Source organism: Giraffa tippelskirchi, chromosome 2 (assembly GCF_054371585.1).
Source record: "Giraffa tippelskirchi isolate mGirTip1 chromosome 2, T2T-mGirTip1v1.2.pri, whole genome shotgun sequence".
Lineage (NCBI taxonomy): Eukaryota > Metazoa > Chordata > Mammalia > Artiodactyla > Giraffidae > Giraffa > Giraffa tippelskirchi.
In genome coordinates this window covers 152,584,187-152,597,866 of record NC_137276.1, presented here as the reverse complement: position 1 = coordinate 152,597,866, position 13,680 = coordinate 152,584,187, and the positions used below count along the sequence as shown (strand labels likewise).

The 13,680-nt window shown below is 52.2% G+C and overlaps 2 protein-coding genes across 5 annotated transcripts in view; one reads left to right on the top strand and one right to left on the bottom strand.

Moving 5' to 3' along the window:
* Positions 1 to 13,200, bottom strand: part of ECE2 (endothelin converting enzyme 2) — a 31,504-nt gene extending 18,304 nt beyond the window's left edge. For 2 of the 3 annotated variants that reach the window (XM_081571250.1, XM_081571251.1), the window contains exons 1-2: positions 12,985 to 13,200; positions 8,161 to 8,444 (exon numbers count right to left, since the gene is read on the bottom strand). In XM_081571250.1, the coding sequence (XP_081427376.1) occupies positions 8,161 to 8,444; positions 12,985 to 13,180 (480 nt within the window). In that variant the 5' untranslated portion in view covers positions 13,181 to 13,200. Of the gene's footprint in view, positions 1 to 7,018; positions 7,491 to 8,160; positions 8,445 to 12,984 lie in introns of those variants that run through there. The other variant, XM_081571254.1, reaches the window with a different exon arrangement.
* Positions 4,308 to 6,591, top strand: CAMK2N2 (calcium/calmodulin dependent protein kinase II inhibitor 2). Of its 2 annotated transcripts, none has more exons than XR_014077204.1 (3): positions 4,308 to 4,654; positions 4,866 to 5,010; positions 5,567 to 5,641. XR_014077204.1 is itself a non-coding variant. In XM_081571256.1 (3 exons), the coding sequence occupies exons 1-2, from the start codon at positions 4,486 to 4,488 to the stop codon at positions 5,635 to 5,637; spliced, it is 240 nt and encodes a 79-aa protein (XP_081427382.1). In that variant the 3' UTR covers positions 5,638 to 5,641; positions 5,868 to 6,591. The 2 variants fall into 2 exon arrangements, 1 of the variants encoding a protein (XP_081427382.1); XM_081571256.1 differs by lacking the exon at positions 4,866 to 5,010 and adding an exon at positions 5,868 to 6,591 and having other exon boundaries at positions 4,486 to 4,654.
* Positions 13,201 to 13,680: the final 480 nt, after the last annotated feature.

Genomic DNA, 13,680 nt, shown 5'->3' with positions numbered 1-13,680 from the left:
TGTATTTCTTTCTTTTACATGTATTTACATATCTAAATATACTGTGTGTGTGTAAGTGTGCATACATATGTATGTATACTTTTTTCACACATGTGAAATCACACTCTACACTTGTTATTTGGTGATATTTTGACAGGTCTTGGAGATCTTACCATGTCAGTCCACACAGATCTGCTTCATTCTTTTTTGTGATTTATCAGCCTCTGCTAAAAAGAAGAATCCCAGAAATACCTCCGTGGTATAGGCTTTCTTTGAGGGACAGGGTGAGAGCAAAGGGTCCCCAGAGAGCTTAAGGAAAGAGACCTTGATCATGAGAGATGTAAAAGGATGACTCCAAAATACTTGTAACATTGTATTTGTTTCATAGGACTGCTGTAACAAAGTACCACAAACTGGGTGGCTTAAAACAGAAACCTGTAACTTACAAACTTAACTTATAATTATCTGGCAGTCCAATGGTTAGGACACTGTGCCTCCACTCTAGGTGGTGCAAGTTAGATCCCCGGTCAGGGAACTAATGCCTTGGGGTGCAGCCAGAAAACAAAGAGCAAAGAAAAAACTAAAAAGAAAAACAGAAACTTATTCTCTCACAGTTCCCGAGGTGAGAAGTCCAAAATCTGGGCAGGGCCACGCTCCCTTAGTAAGCCCTAAGGAAGAATCCTTCCTTGCCTCTTCCATCTTCCTGTGGCTCCTAGCAATGCTAGGTGTTCCTTGGCTTCCGGCCACACCAGTCCTATCTCTGCTTCCTCACAAGGCCTTCCCAAGCGTGTACATGTCTTGTGCCTTTGTCCTCTTCTTACAAAGACACCAGTGAGGGTGCACCCTAATCTAGTATGACCTTAGCTTAATTTAACTAATTAACATCTGCGAAGACCCTATTTTCAAATAAGGTCTATTCCGAGGTTCCAGGTAGACATAAATTTTAGGGGAGACCCTGTCCAGCTCACTACACAAGCCTATGGTTTCCACTTGAATAAAAGTGTCATTAATACTCAACTGTCAAAAGGCATATTATTCTGCTGAGAACGTATGGATTCAATTCCACTAGTAGGTTTTGAGGGGCTTTCAAAAGAAATTCAATGCATTGTCACAACAATCCAAACAAACTTTACTTCATTTTAGCTGTGAAAATGAATCTTCATCTCATGGACAGGGATGCAGAACATCAGAATTTAAGTAGAGGATCATAATTTAAAGAACTCACTCTGGACTTCCCAAGTAGTCCATTAGTTAACAAATCCGCCTGCCAATGCAGGGGACACGGGTTCAATTCCTGCTCTGGGAAGATTCCACATGCTGAGAAGTGCCACAACTACTGAAGAAGCCCCTGTGCCTAGAGTTAGTGCTCTGCAACAAGAGAAGCCACCACAATGAAAAGTCCATGCAACAGAACTAGAGAGTAACCACTAGAGAAAGCCCACACACAGCAGCGAAGATCCAGTGCAGCTATAAATAAATAAAATTATTAAAAAAAAATAAAGAACTCGCTCCAAATTTTCACAACATAGCTGAATCATGTAGTACTATATCTTTACAATTCTGCACTTACGTCTTTTGCCTTAATCACAATCCAGCATGTGTCTTATAGGAGTAAGATTATTTAAGAAGGAGCTAACCAAATGAACTCCCAAGTTAAATTGCTATTCCTCCATTCTCTCTCATTCTGAGAGGAGAAACCAGAAATGTTTCAATTCCCCACCCAGTGCTTGCATCTTATTCTTGGCAAGAATCCAGATGGGCCCTTGATCACTTTTGGTAGGGGCAGTGCATTACCTCCTGAGACAAGTCACTTCACCTTAAGACAAGTTCTTCTACAAAACTGTTAGTGGAGGCTCTATCATCTCTAGGCTTCACACTAGAACGTGGAGGCTCAGAGAGGTATATATGCATGATATGCAAATACATGAGAAAAAGATTGGAAGGATATATATGAAAGATTTTGTGTGATTTTCCTAATCTCCCTAAAATATCACAAGTACCAATGAACTAATTTTTAAAAAATAATTGTGGGGTCAATTAAAAAACTAATTGCCCAAGGTCACACAGGAAGTGGTAGAGCTTGGATTGGAACCCAGGGCTGAACAACCTCCAGTAGGGGTGGAATTCTCTGGACTCCCCCCCTAGTAACCCTGAGCTCCAGCTTCTCCTGTCCTTCCCGGTCTGGAGATTCCATTCACCCAGCAGGGCTTCCACCTCCAGCTCCAGCCCTTATCCCAGAGACCAGGACACAGCAGAGGAGGGTTTGATGGGGACAGGCCTTCGGTCTTTGGTCTTGAGTGAGGCTGTACAAGTGGCTTCCCTGGTGGCTCAGCTGGTAAAGAACCCACCTGCAATGCGGAAGGCCTGGGTTCAATCCCTGGGTTGGGAAGATCCCTGGAGAAGGGAAAGTCTACCCACTCCAGTATTCTGGTCTGGAGAATCCCATGGACTATAGGGGTGGCAAATAGTAGGACACGACTGAGCAACTTTCATTTCACTCAGGTCTTTGGTCTTGAGTGAGGCTGTACAGAGGCAATTCTGGCACTCTCCAGCCTCGTCCTAGGGCAGCCATGATGGCATTCGCCTTTGTGTCCCTGGAACTAACAATTGTTGGAGGAAGGAGATCCAACACTAGGCGCCTCACCAGCTATGTGATTTAGAGGGAAGGAGGAAGTGTGCTTCAGGGACGGTAGAGAACCCTCCACCTTGAGTATGGACTTAATGATTATTATCCGGATGATTATTATCATTATCAGCGCTGTCGTCACTGTCACCGAATGTGCGACATCTCCCTCCCCCAAGACCCGAGATTGCGCCAGAGCCCCAGCGCGCTAGCAAGCAGGTGACGGCGCCGCTGACGGCCAGAGGAAGAGGGAGGAGAGAAGAGGGTGCGTGGTCGTCGGTGCGGCGAGAACTGTCACGTGATCCCCAGCACCCAGGGCGGAGACGCCCTCTATCCCTCCCCTTCTACCTCCGGACTCACCGGCGCGCGTCGCGTCCTCAGGCGCTCCGGGCTTCCCCGCGTCACCTGCAGCCAGCGCGCCCCCCGCGACGCCGTCATTCATTCCTCCTACACTGCAAGCGCAGCGCGAGCCTCAGGAGCTAGGAGAACCGCAGCGCGCAGCGCGCGCTTTGAGCCCGAGTTTCGGCACTAATCTCGGCTCTCTGCTTGGAGGAGTCTCGATAACTGGGCCGACACGCGCTCACCAAGGCAGACCTGCACCCCTAGTCCTGTTGCTGGCGCCGAAACTCGGGCTCAAAGCGCCCGCCGCGCCCTGCAGTTCTCCCAGCTCCTGAGGTCCGCAAGTACCACAAGGGCCCAAGCACGGATACAGAAGAATAGAGACACTTAAGAGACAGACGTAGACACTTGGAGTAGGAAATGGCAACCCACTCCAGTATTCTTGCCTGAAAAATTACAAGGACGGAGCGTGGCAGGCTACAGTAGTCACTGATGTCGCAAAGAGTTGGTCACACACTCATGCAATGTACAATACATAATTTTTACTGCTGTATAAAGCAAAGGTCTTTCTCAAAATACTATAGCTTAAAATTTTAAAAAGAGAGAGAGACGTAGACAGAGACTATGACGCAAAAAGAAATGGGGGACCGAGGCAGAGACACCGACGTGTCGAGATAGACTGACAAATAAGCACAGACAGAAACAGAGGGCGGTTACAGAAACACAGACTCCAGATGAACAGTTTCAGACCCGAAGAGCAATCCCACACGAGAGCGCGCCAAAGGTGGGGACACCACCCATTGGCCCGAGCTATTCCTGCGTCCTGCGGGTTCCCGCACACCTCCCCGCGTATCCGACTCTCCCCCCGCCACGCTTCCGGTGTCCGCCCCGCTTCGAATGCTGGCCCTGCTTCCGGCCCCGACCCGCCCCCCAATTCCCAGTGCCCCTAACAAGCATCTCACAGCTTGTGTGCAAGGCTCTCCTCCCGCCCCTCGCATGCCGGGCTCGCTCCTGCCTTCCCCCCAGTCCCGCATCTCCCCGTCAGATCCTGCACCCGTTGTGGCCCGTACGGTTCGCCCAGGCGCCACTCCCGCCAATGGCAGGACCCTCCCATTTTTGCTCCTGTATCTCCGCAGAGAGCCGGAGGCGCTCGGGTCCCGGCGCGCGAACACACACACACACACCCACCCACCCACTCCACTCCCGGCCCGCCTCCCTGCCTCCCACCCCTGGCCGGTGTCCGCCCCTCCTCCCCCGCGCCGCGCCCGCCCCGCTCTGCGGCAGTCGGGCGCTCATCGTCATTCCGCTCTCGCTGCCGCCCCCGCCCCCCGCGCACCGCCCCCGCCCGGTCCCCGCCGCCGCCGCCACCGCCGCCGCCGCCTGCCCAGCGGCCGGGGAGGCGGAGGCGCGGGGGAGGAGGCCCCGCTTGGCTCCGCAGCCCCGGATGCTGCATGACTTCATCCTTCCGCCGGCTCCCCTGCTGAGCGAGGGCCGGTCCGGCAGCTAGCCCGCCGCCCGCGCCCCGCCGCAGTCCCGCGCCCGCCATGTCCGAGATCCTGCCCTACAGCGAGGACAAGATGGGCCGCTTCGGCGCCGACCCCGAGGGCTCTGACCTCTCCTTCAGCTGCCGCCTGCAGGACACCAACTCCTTCTTCGCAGGCAACCAAGCCAAGCGACCCCCTAAGCTGGGCCAGATCGGCCGAGCCAAGAGAGGTACACGGCCGGGACCCGGAGTCGCCGCTTGACCCAGAAATCCTCCCCCGGGCTCCCCCCGGCTGCAGTTCCCCGCCAAGCGCCCTCAGCTCTTGCCGCAGACCAGCGCAGCCAGCCGCGGTTGGAGGGCGGGCGGGGGGGTGGGGGGTGGGTAGAGGGTGGTCCCTGCTGCAGTGTTGTGTCCCCCTCTTCCCCTCTCCTGGGAACGCAGTGCCCCGGATTCGATGCTCGCCACCTCTGGAAGTAGAGCCTTGGCACACGGGCGAGGGGGAGGGGCCGACCAGGGCATTCGGGGCTGCCTGAAGTGGGGACGTTGGGCGACTGGCCGCTTCTACAGGATCAAACGCTGAGTCGGTGTATGCAACGGAAGAATCTTCGCGAGGGGAGGGATGCCGATTGGAGAGTGGGCGGGGGGCGGGGGTCCAGTTGTCCTGGTTGTTTGCATGGGGAAGGGGCTCTGTTGGTGCCAGGATCGGAAGAGGGGTTGAAACCACAAGGTTAGGTTGGGGAGAGGGCTGGAATAGATGGAGATTAGGGTTGAGGAGGGGATTCTGTTGAAGGGTTCTGTTGAAGGGAGGGTGGATGTGGGGGAATCCCATGAGCAAAAGCTTTCCGATCAGCTCGAAAGTAGGAGAGCTCAGGCGGCGGGAGGGTTTGGACTGGAAGGTTGAACGGCTGGAGTCTTAGGAAGAGGGGCGTTCCTCCGCAAGGAGAGGAGCGGTCTATGGGAACTGGGGGTCGGCCTTGGGTTGAATCGGCAGGAAAGAGCAGATGGGGAGGGCACTGTAGCACGGGGGTCCCAGGGGCGTCTCTGGGCCACGGGCAGTAGCTGAGTGGGGCGCGAGGACCCGGGGCCCATTCTCGCCGCTGCCCCACGAGGCCGCGCGGCTGATGCGCTTTCTCCCTGCGCAGTGGTGATCGAGGATGACCGGATAGACGACGTGCTGAAGGGGATGGGGGAGAAGCCGCCGTCCGGAGTGTAGACGCGCCGGCTCAGGCGGCGGGCTCCGGGCCCAGCCCCGCGGCGGCCAGGAGCGCGGGCCGGTGATGCGGCTGCCGTCGCCCCCCGCCCCGGCCCAGGCGCCCGCGGGCGGGGGCTGCAGGGCCGCGCCGCCTTCGGGTTGCAGTCGCTGCCGCCGCCGCCAGGCACTCCGGAGCTGTCCGCTTCAGCACCACGGCGGCGGCGGTAGCGGCGGCGCGGACCGGCCTGGAGCCCGCCGCCGCGCTCTTGCACTTTAGAACCTCGGGCCGCAGCCCCACCCCGCACACCGGAACGGACAGAGACCCGCGGCCCTCAACCCCCGGCCCGTCCCCTCCCGCACGGCTCCCCTGCCCCGCCCCTCTCCGGCAGGTCTGGTCTGCAAACGGACTGCCTGCCGGTGTCGGACCTCGCGCGCGGCCAGGGATGTTTGGCTGCGTATTTGCATGAGCTTCCCACCCCTCCGAGCCCAGCCGCTCCTCACCCCTACCCCTGTCTGGCGTGACCCCAGCCTCAGCCTCTTTCTAAGGGACTTCCTCAGCACATTTGTATTTTTATATCCGACTCTTTGTTTACTAATTCCCCTCATGGTTCATGCCCTGCCCACCACGGTCTCAGCCACGCTCTTCTGCGCCTGGCAGAAAGGATGGGTGTTGAGGCTGGGATGGGACAAGCCCCCAACATGGTAACCAACCACATGACCAGTCTGCCCATGCCTGATTCCAGGCGGCTCTCTGGCAGACCTCCTCCCTTCAAGGTATCACCTTCCAAGGGCCCAGGTCTGATTTTACCTTGGACCTCTGGGTCCTGCCCCTGGGATTCCAAACGGGGGCTGCACTGCATCTTTGGATGACACCTGTGGCCCTGGAGATGTTCTCAACCCCTGGGGGTGTCCTTTGTAAATGTTCCTCCATCCTCACTGTACCAGGAGTGTGTGAATAAACACAGACCTCCCTGTGTGTGTGTGTGTGTGTGTGTGTGTAGCTGCTGCTTTGGTTTGCTAAGAAGTCAGCCCCAAATGGCTCCAGTTCTTTTTAGGGAGGGGATAAGGTACTTGGGAATCTCAGGTGCATGTTACTGGCAGAGAAGGGTTGCCAAGTAAACACAGGCAGGTCAGTCTGGCCTGGAAACACCATAATAGTGTGGTCTCCTTGGGTAAATAATACAACCTAAGCAGGATAGGTCACCAGAGTTGGGGCTGGAGCTGGGGTCAGAAGCAATCTAGATTCAAAGTCTGCAGCCTTCTGTCAACTAATCTAGGTTGGATGGGGGTCAGTAACAGGCCCCAGGGATGTAAGTGTCCATGTCTGGCTGGCATGCAGAAGGGTTGTGCTGGAGATGAATCACTGATGGTTTAGTATAGTAAACTAAAAGGGAGGCAGTTGGGGAATCCAAGAGAGGTCTGAGTCTGTATTTTTTTTTCATGTGGGGTTGCTTCCATCAGCTCTATCTTAGGCACGAGGCCCCTGGGGTGTGAGCACCTTGGACTTGACCCTGAGCCCTGAGTCAGGAATACCAAATACTTGAGCCTGGAGCAGAAAGAGAGGCTGAAAGACCACGCTTCTGGCCTCACAGCTGAATAGCACTGAGAAAGTCCTCATGATCTGAGTCCTGGAGGAAGCAGGGTAGGGTGGGAGGTCTAGGGGGTGAGAGGATCTGTGCCCCAAGGGCCAGCTGGGCCACACTGAGCTCTTTGCCCTTCTCCATGAGGTAGAAATGGAAGTGGAAACCATTGCCATAGGTTGCATGCCTCAAGGACCAGCCATAATGAGCTTGAGCATAGTGTCTTGTCCGAAAGTGGGGGGCAGCAGAGGTCAATGAGATGAACCGGCCAGTAGGGACCAGCACTCGGCTCACCTGCAAGGCAGATAGAGAAGCCATTGGTGAGAAACTCACCTCCAGGTTCTCAAAGGTCAGTATTGCACCAGATGCCCTCCCAGTGAAACCTCAGGTTCTACCCTACATCCAGTACCTCAGGGCTTTCCATGGCAAAAGGGTGAGGCTCCCTCTCTGCCTCTGGCTGTTCCAAGGGGGTCAGGCTACATCTTAGATAGGTAGGAGCATGGGAATGATGTCAGATCCAGGGGGCACCACTTTCCTGTCAACTGCTGACCTTCCCTATCTGGGATCTGGCCACAACCTCATCTCTGTGGCAACTCAGTTTCCAGTCCTCAACCTCTGGCAGCCTGGCCACTCCAGCCCCCTATAATCTTGACCCAGCTTAACATCCTCTTCCTTCAGGTAACCAGAGTCCTGAAGGTGACCCACTACTTGCTCCAAACCATGCCTCCTCCTGGTTTCTAAGTTCTTCAAGTCTCCTAAAACCTTAACCCTTCATCCCCAGCTCTTTTTTTAAAAATAATATTTATTTATTTATTTTTGGGCTTGTGGCCTGTGGGATCTTAGTTCCCCAACCAGGGATCAAACCTGTGCCCCTTCAGTGGAAGCAAGGAATCTTAACCACTGGACTACCAGGGAAACCCTCCCCAGCTCTTGATTGGCCCTCTTTCCCTTGTTGCTCCCTCACCTCATTTAGCACCTGGTCCACAGTGTGGACACCTTCAGAGGACACGGTCCAGGGATCCTGTTCACCAGTCAACAGGGCATCCAGTGTGCCTTTCTCAAGCACCACGTCGAAGGAGCCACTAGGGAAGCCCAGCGCCCGCACGTCCATGGTCTCCCATCGCAGCATGGGCACGTGGGCATACCGAGCCCTCATGGCAGCCACCACTACTGATGAGTAGTCCACACTGGTCACATTAGGGAAGCCCCCAAGGAATAGCTCGTAGCTCAGGGCACTGTTTCCACAGCCTGGGGTGAAAAGGGGTGGGTGACAAAAGGTCTACGTTAGCTTTGGTTCTCACCTCCGCAATTATCCATCCACTCTTGGCCTGTTTTCTCAAAGCGCAAAGCCTCCTGTACTGAGGGAGAAGCAGCATGGTACAAGAACATGAGCCCAGGAATCATACAGATCTGAGCACATGTCCTGGCTCTATCATTCCTGGCTGTGTGGACTAAGGCAAGTTGTTTACATACTAGCAACTTGGATTTCCTCGCCAGAAAAATGAAGACAACAATACCTACCCTACATACAGGATGTGATGTGCTAAATTTAACAACTAAAACACCCAAAGAGTAGGAGCTCTGAACTTAAAAGTTCAAGGATTTGGGTTCTGATATCCCTAGTCATACAGCCCTGGTAAGTCATTCAACTCTCAACCTCAGTTTTCTCAGACTCAGAATGGGGATAATATTATAAAAGTCGCTCAGTCATGTCCGACTCTTAGCGACTCCATGGCCTATACAGTTCATGGAATTCTCTAGGCCAGAATACTGGAGTGGGTAGCCTTTCCCTTCTCCAGGGGATCTTCCCAACCCAGGGATCAAACCCAGGTCTCCTGCATTGCAGGCGGATTCTTTACCAGCTGAGCCACAAGGGAAGCCCAAGAATACTGGAGTGGGTAGCCTATCCCTTCTCCAGCAGATCTTCCTGACCCAGGAATTGAACCAGGGTCTCCTGCATTGCAGGTGGATTCTTTACCAACTGAGCTACCAGGGAAGCCCTGGGGATAATATTGGCATGTAATATTACTAATAGGATAATACTAGTATTATCCTAATTCCTAATCTCTCCTCTGATGACATCAACCATGGGAAGACTTCATGTTACGGGTTTTTATCTTACTTGGGTTTCCAAGGCAGAATTAACAAGTAGAAGGGGAAACTAAGTGGGGACACACAGTGGAGATGACTCCCTGTATTAGATTGGCCAGAAAGTTTGTTCGGGCTTTTCCATAATATCTTACAGGAAAACCCAAATGAACTTTTTGGCCAACCCAATAATTCTTTCATGTACGCTTGAGCACCACATATTGTTGTTCTCTTGATGAGCAGAGCCCCTGTCATCAAGGAGCTGATGCTCTGGTGAGAGCAGCAGATGTGTAATCAGGCAACTGCCACATAATGTGATGAATGTTTCAATAGGGACAGGCTGCAGGAGCACATGGGAGAGTCTCTGTCCCCACCTTAGGTGGGTGGGCTAACAGGTTCAGGTGAACTGACAACCAATCAAGAGTCTGGAAGAATCATAACACTCTGGTGGGAAGTTTCTGGGAAGCAGTTCCAAAGGGGTGGAGGGAGGGTGGAGGTTAGAGGAGTGGATGTGGACCTACTGCCCAGTGGGCGTGGCTTTCCTCAAAGATCTATTGGCCTCTTCCAGGCCCTCTTGTGGTCAGTATCAGCTGGGAACAGGCCTGGATGACAGTTCTTGGTGGCCTCACATGGGAATCCCCAGATCTTGGGATTAGATTGCCTTTAATCCCCATTTGCCTCCCTAAGAGGATCACAAAATAAGCTGCTGGGATAGCCCTAATCTAGCAGGCAGAGCTCGGCACCTGGACAGATGCCAGAGACTGCTGACTGGTCCTCAGCTGCCCTTCTTGTGTTCCTCAGACTCTAGGGCTGAGGAAGAGTACTGTCTTGCCTGGGAAAACCCAATGTGTGCCTCCCAACACTGGAACCACAACAGGCTCTGGGATGGGACGTGAGGGAGGCTGAGCAGGAGACCCTAACTCAGTTCAGGCTGAAATCCCACTAGGTTCTCTGACCCACAATGCCTTCATCGCCCAAAACCTGACCTGATATGCCTGCAGTGCTCTGTCAAACTGTGGACAGACCCAAATTTCCTTCCGTTGTCCCCTTTGGTACAGGAATGGCATCTTCTAAGACAACTTTATTAAAGATGGAGGGAAAATAAAACTTGACCACAGGGCCACTTTATGCCTACAAAGCAGTGACTTGGGACTAACAACTAAGATGAGGCTTGGAACAGCCACTGTTTCCCTAGGTGGGGCCTTAGGGAAGCAGAGCTCTGGATCCAAGATCTAAGAATGCATCATATGGGAGCCCAGAGTTATGTGGATGCTATCCCCAACACTAAGAGACTAAAGTATAAACCAGAATACCAATTCACTAATTTATAACAGGAAAAATAGCCATCATGGGGTCTGGACAGTCAATCCTCTGGTCAGTCCCTTGTGTCTCTATACGAAATACAAACTTAAGACAAAAATATAATCAGAAGATTCTACAGAGCTTGGAGTCAAGCAAGAAGAGAGAACCAGAGAAGTACAATGACAGCAAAACTGGGACAGCCACATACACTCATCTGCAATGAGGAATCTAGCCATAGGGACTAGACACACAAATCTTCAGGCAAGGTCCTCTTCCTCTGAGCATTTCCAGAGAAAGTGCCTCTCTGACTCCTGTTTTCGACAATAATAATGATAGCTAACAGTTTTTGAACACTGGGTCCCACGCTAAGTACTTTATAAGAATTATCTCAGTTTATTTTCCCAGTAGCTCCATACAGAAGATACTATTACAGCAGCCATCACCATTTTCTAGTTGTGACAGCAACTGTATAGCCTGGAAAGCCTAACATATTTACTATTTGGCAGTTTTCAGAAAAAATTTACTGAACCCTAAGCTAGAATAGGTCTCAAAATATTTTTCACTAACTTCTAAGGGTTATCATGAGGATTAAATAAATTAGAAAGGGGCCACCACATTCCCTAGCATTTACTAGGTGTTAAATGTGTTTCTTTAGGTGAAATGTGACATAGGGTACTCCCCAAGCTGTGGGTCCTGTTCTTAGATCTTGTGAATTCTGTCTGGAAAGTTTTTCTTTTTGATCTTTAGACATTTCCCTCCTCTAACCAGAAAAGGATACCTCCTAGTCAGGCAGAATTTAAGGCAGTGTCTCTCTGCCAGTCACCAGCATGAGAATCAGCCTTCAGGCTTGTTGAAAATGCAAACCCCTGGTACCAGCCTTAGACCATCCCTGGAATTAGAAAATCCAGGTGGGTCCAGTGTTCCAGGTTATTACACTAAAGCTTGGAAACCATAGATCTATGTTAACTCTATCAATAAATGGTTTAAAGCCACAAAATTCAAGAGAGTTTTTAACCTCTGGGGGGAAGGGCTTTAGGGGCCCACACAGAAAACATTGAATATACAAGGCTTTTAATTTTGTTGGGCATTTTTCTAGGTATCTTTCATACTCACTCAATCATCTTAAAAGCTGATAAGTATGTACTCTTTTTTTTTTTTTTAAAGGCTGAGAAAATGGAGGCACATAAATTTAAGTACTTTGTCCAGGATCCACAGTTACGATTCCATGATTTTGTCCATGATTCCACGGCTAAGATTACATGTGCCAAGATCCCTACATAATTGGCTGCCTCCAGGGTCCAAGTTCTTAAGCACTTTCTCATCGGAAGAATGCTCTGTTTCTCAAACTGAGTAGGGTATATATACCCTCGAGTTATTATTTATGCTTTACATATATTTACATATAAATCTCTCACATGTGAAATATTTCACTTAATCATACACATGCTTTTAAAAACAGCAAGATTTTGGGAGGAAATCCGTTGCTTAATCAAACTTCACTGGAGCCCTTAAGGCTGGCAGTGGAAGAGAATTCCAAGGTCGGGTTAGGTGGATCTCTCAGAGATCCACCTTGTTCTCAGTCGTGTCCAACTCTTTGAGATCCCGTAGACTATAGCCCACCAGGATCCTCTGTCCATGGGGATTCTCCAGGCAAGAATACTGAAGCGGGTTGCCAGGCCCTCCTCCAGGGGATCTACCCAACCCAGGGATCGAACCCAGGTCTTCCTCATTGCAGGCGGATTCTTTAGTCTGAGTCACCAGGGAAGCCCTAACCCCAAGTTTTTGTTCATTCTGGGGAATCACACCAATCTTGATCGCACTCTCCCGTCAGAGGGCGCTGTCCTCATCCTCACTGCACACGGCGCGGGGGAGGCCAGGGGGTGGGGGAAGCGGGACGACAGAGGACCAAGTTTCAGTTAGTTTGGAGAGTCAAGAGAAAACTCTCTAGGAGACAATGACCCAGTGGCGCAAACAGAAAAGCGCTAGGCATTCCGCTCAAGGTGAATGCACGTGCCTTATCCAACTTTTATTCGCAGTCCCTAGAAGTGAATCCTGGGCTCAGAGTTTATGATTTGTTCTAAATCATACAGTCAATTAGCGCTGGGACTTGAACTAGGGCCTCTGAACTCTCCAGTGCTCGAGGCGGCCTCCCCAGGGTTCGTAACGGGGTCATGGGTCACCTACCACCTTCAGACTCAGAGAGACTGTCTTTCCCCTGAAGGTCCCGGGACTAAGAATCTCTTGGCTCCTGTTTGCCCTGGCGAAATACTGCCGAGATTCTAAAGGTACAGGATCCTGACTTACGGCTGGAGTGTCCTCGGAGAGAGGCAGGCAGAAGCGAGGGGCGGGGCCAATCCAACCAGCTCCACCTGGACTGGGCAGCCCCGGAACTACCCACCTAGCACGAGGATACGGTCGTCCGGCCGCAACTCTGGCTCTAGGAGGTCACGGAAGGAAGAGAAGTCGCCGAACCACTCGTAGGGGGCAGAGTCGGCAGCGCCCTGGTATCGCTGGTCCCAGTACTGGACCTCGCGGTACCTGCAGTTCTTCTCCGGTAACTCTGGCAGGGGTGCGGAAGGCCCCAGACAAGCCATGCTTGTGGCTGCCGGGCAGTGAGGGCAACTGGCCCCCACCTCTAGACGGGGCGTGGTGCTCCGATGTAGCCAATGAGAATGGTGGCATATGGGAGGCGTGGCCTTTGTGTCTCCGCCCAGCATCTTCAGTTGCTCAACATAAACACGTGGAACTTCCGTCCTCTGCTAGCGCTCGAGAAAGAATCTTCCGGGTGGGAAAGTCGTAGCGTCCATACGCTGAATTCTCAGGATGCACTGCTCACTAACTTCTGAGAGCCACATCATGGTGTCACACATTCCAGGTCGTCACTACCCACCTCATTTTCAGTTTGACAAGCTCTTTCCATTAAGAAGCCTGAACGCTAATAAAAGATTCATTTTTTTCCCCAGTTTTGAGCACCCGGAGGGCTCTGAGGGGTGGCGAGAGTAACGCGGATACCTGTCTTGCTCTCCAGGAAAGACGGGCATGAACGCAGATATCAACACAGGCGAAGTGTTATGCTGGGCAGGGGAGTTGAGGT

Coding starts and splice junctions, on each gene's coding strand:
- CAMK2N2 (XM_081571256.1), top strand. CDS start 4,486: ATGTCCGAGATCCTGCCCTACAGCGAGGACAAGATGGGCCGCTTCGGC. Junction 4,655..5,566: donor GATCGGCCGAGCCAAGAGAG/GTACACGGCCGG, acceptor CTCCCTGCGCAG/TGGTGATCGAGGATGACCGG.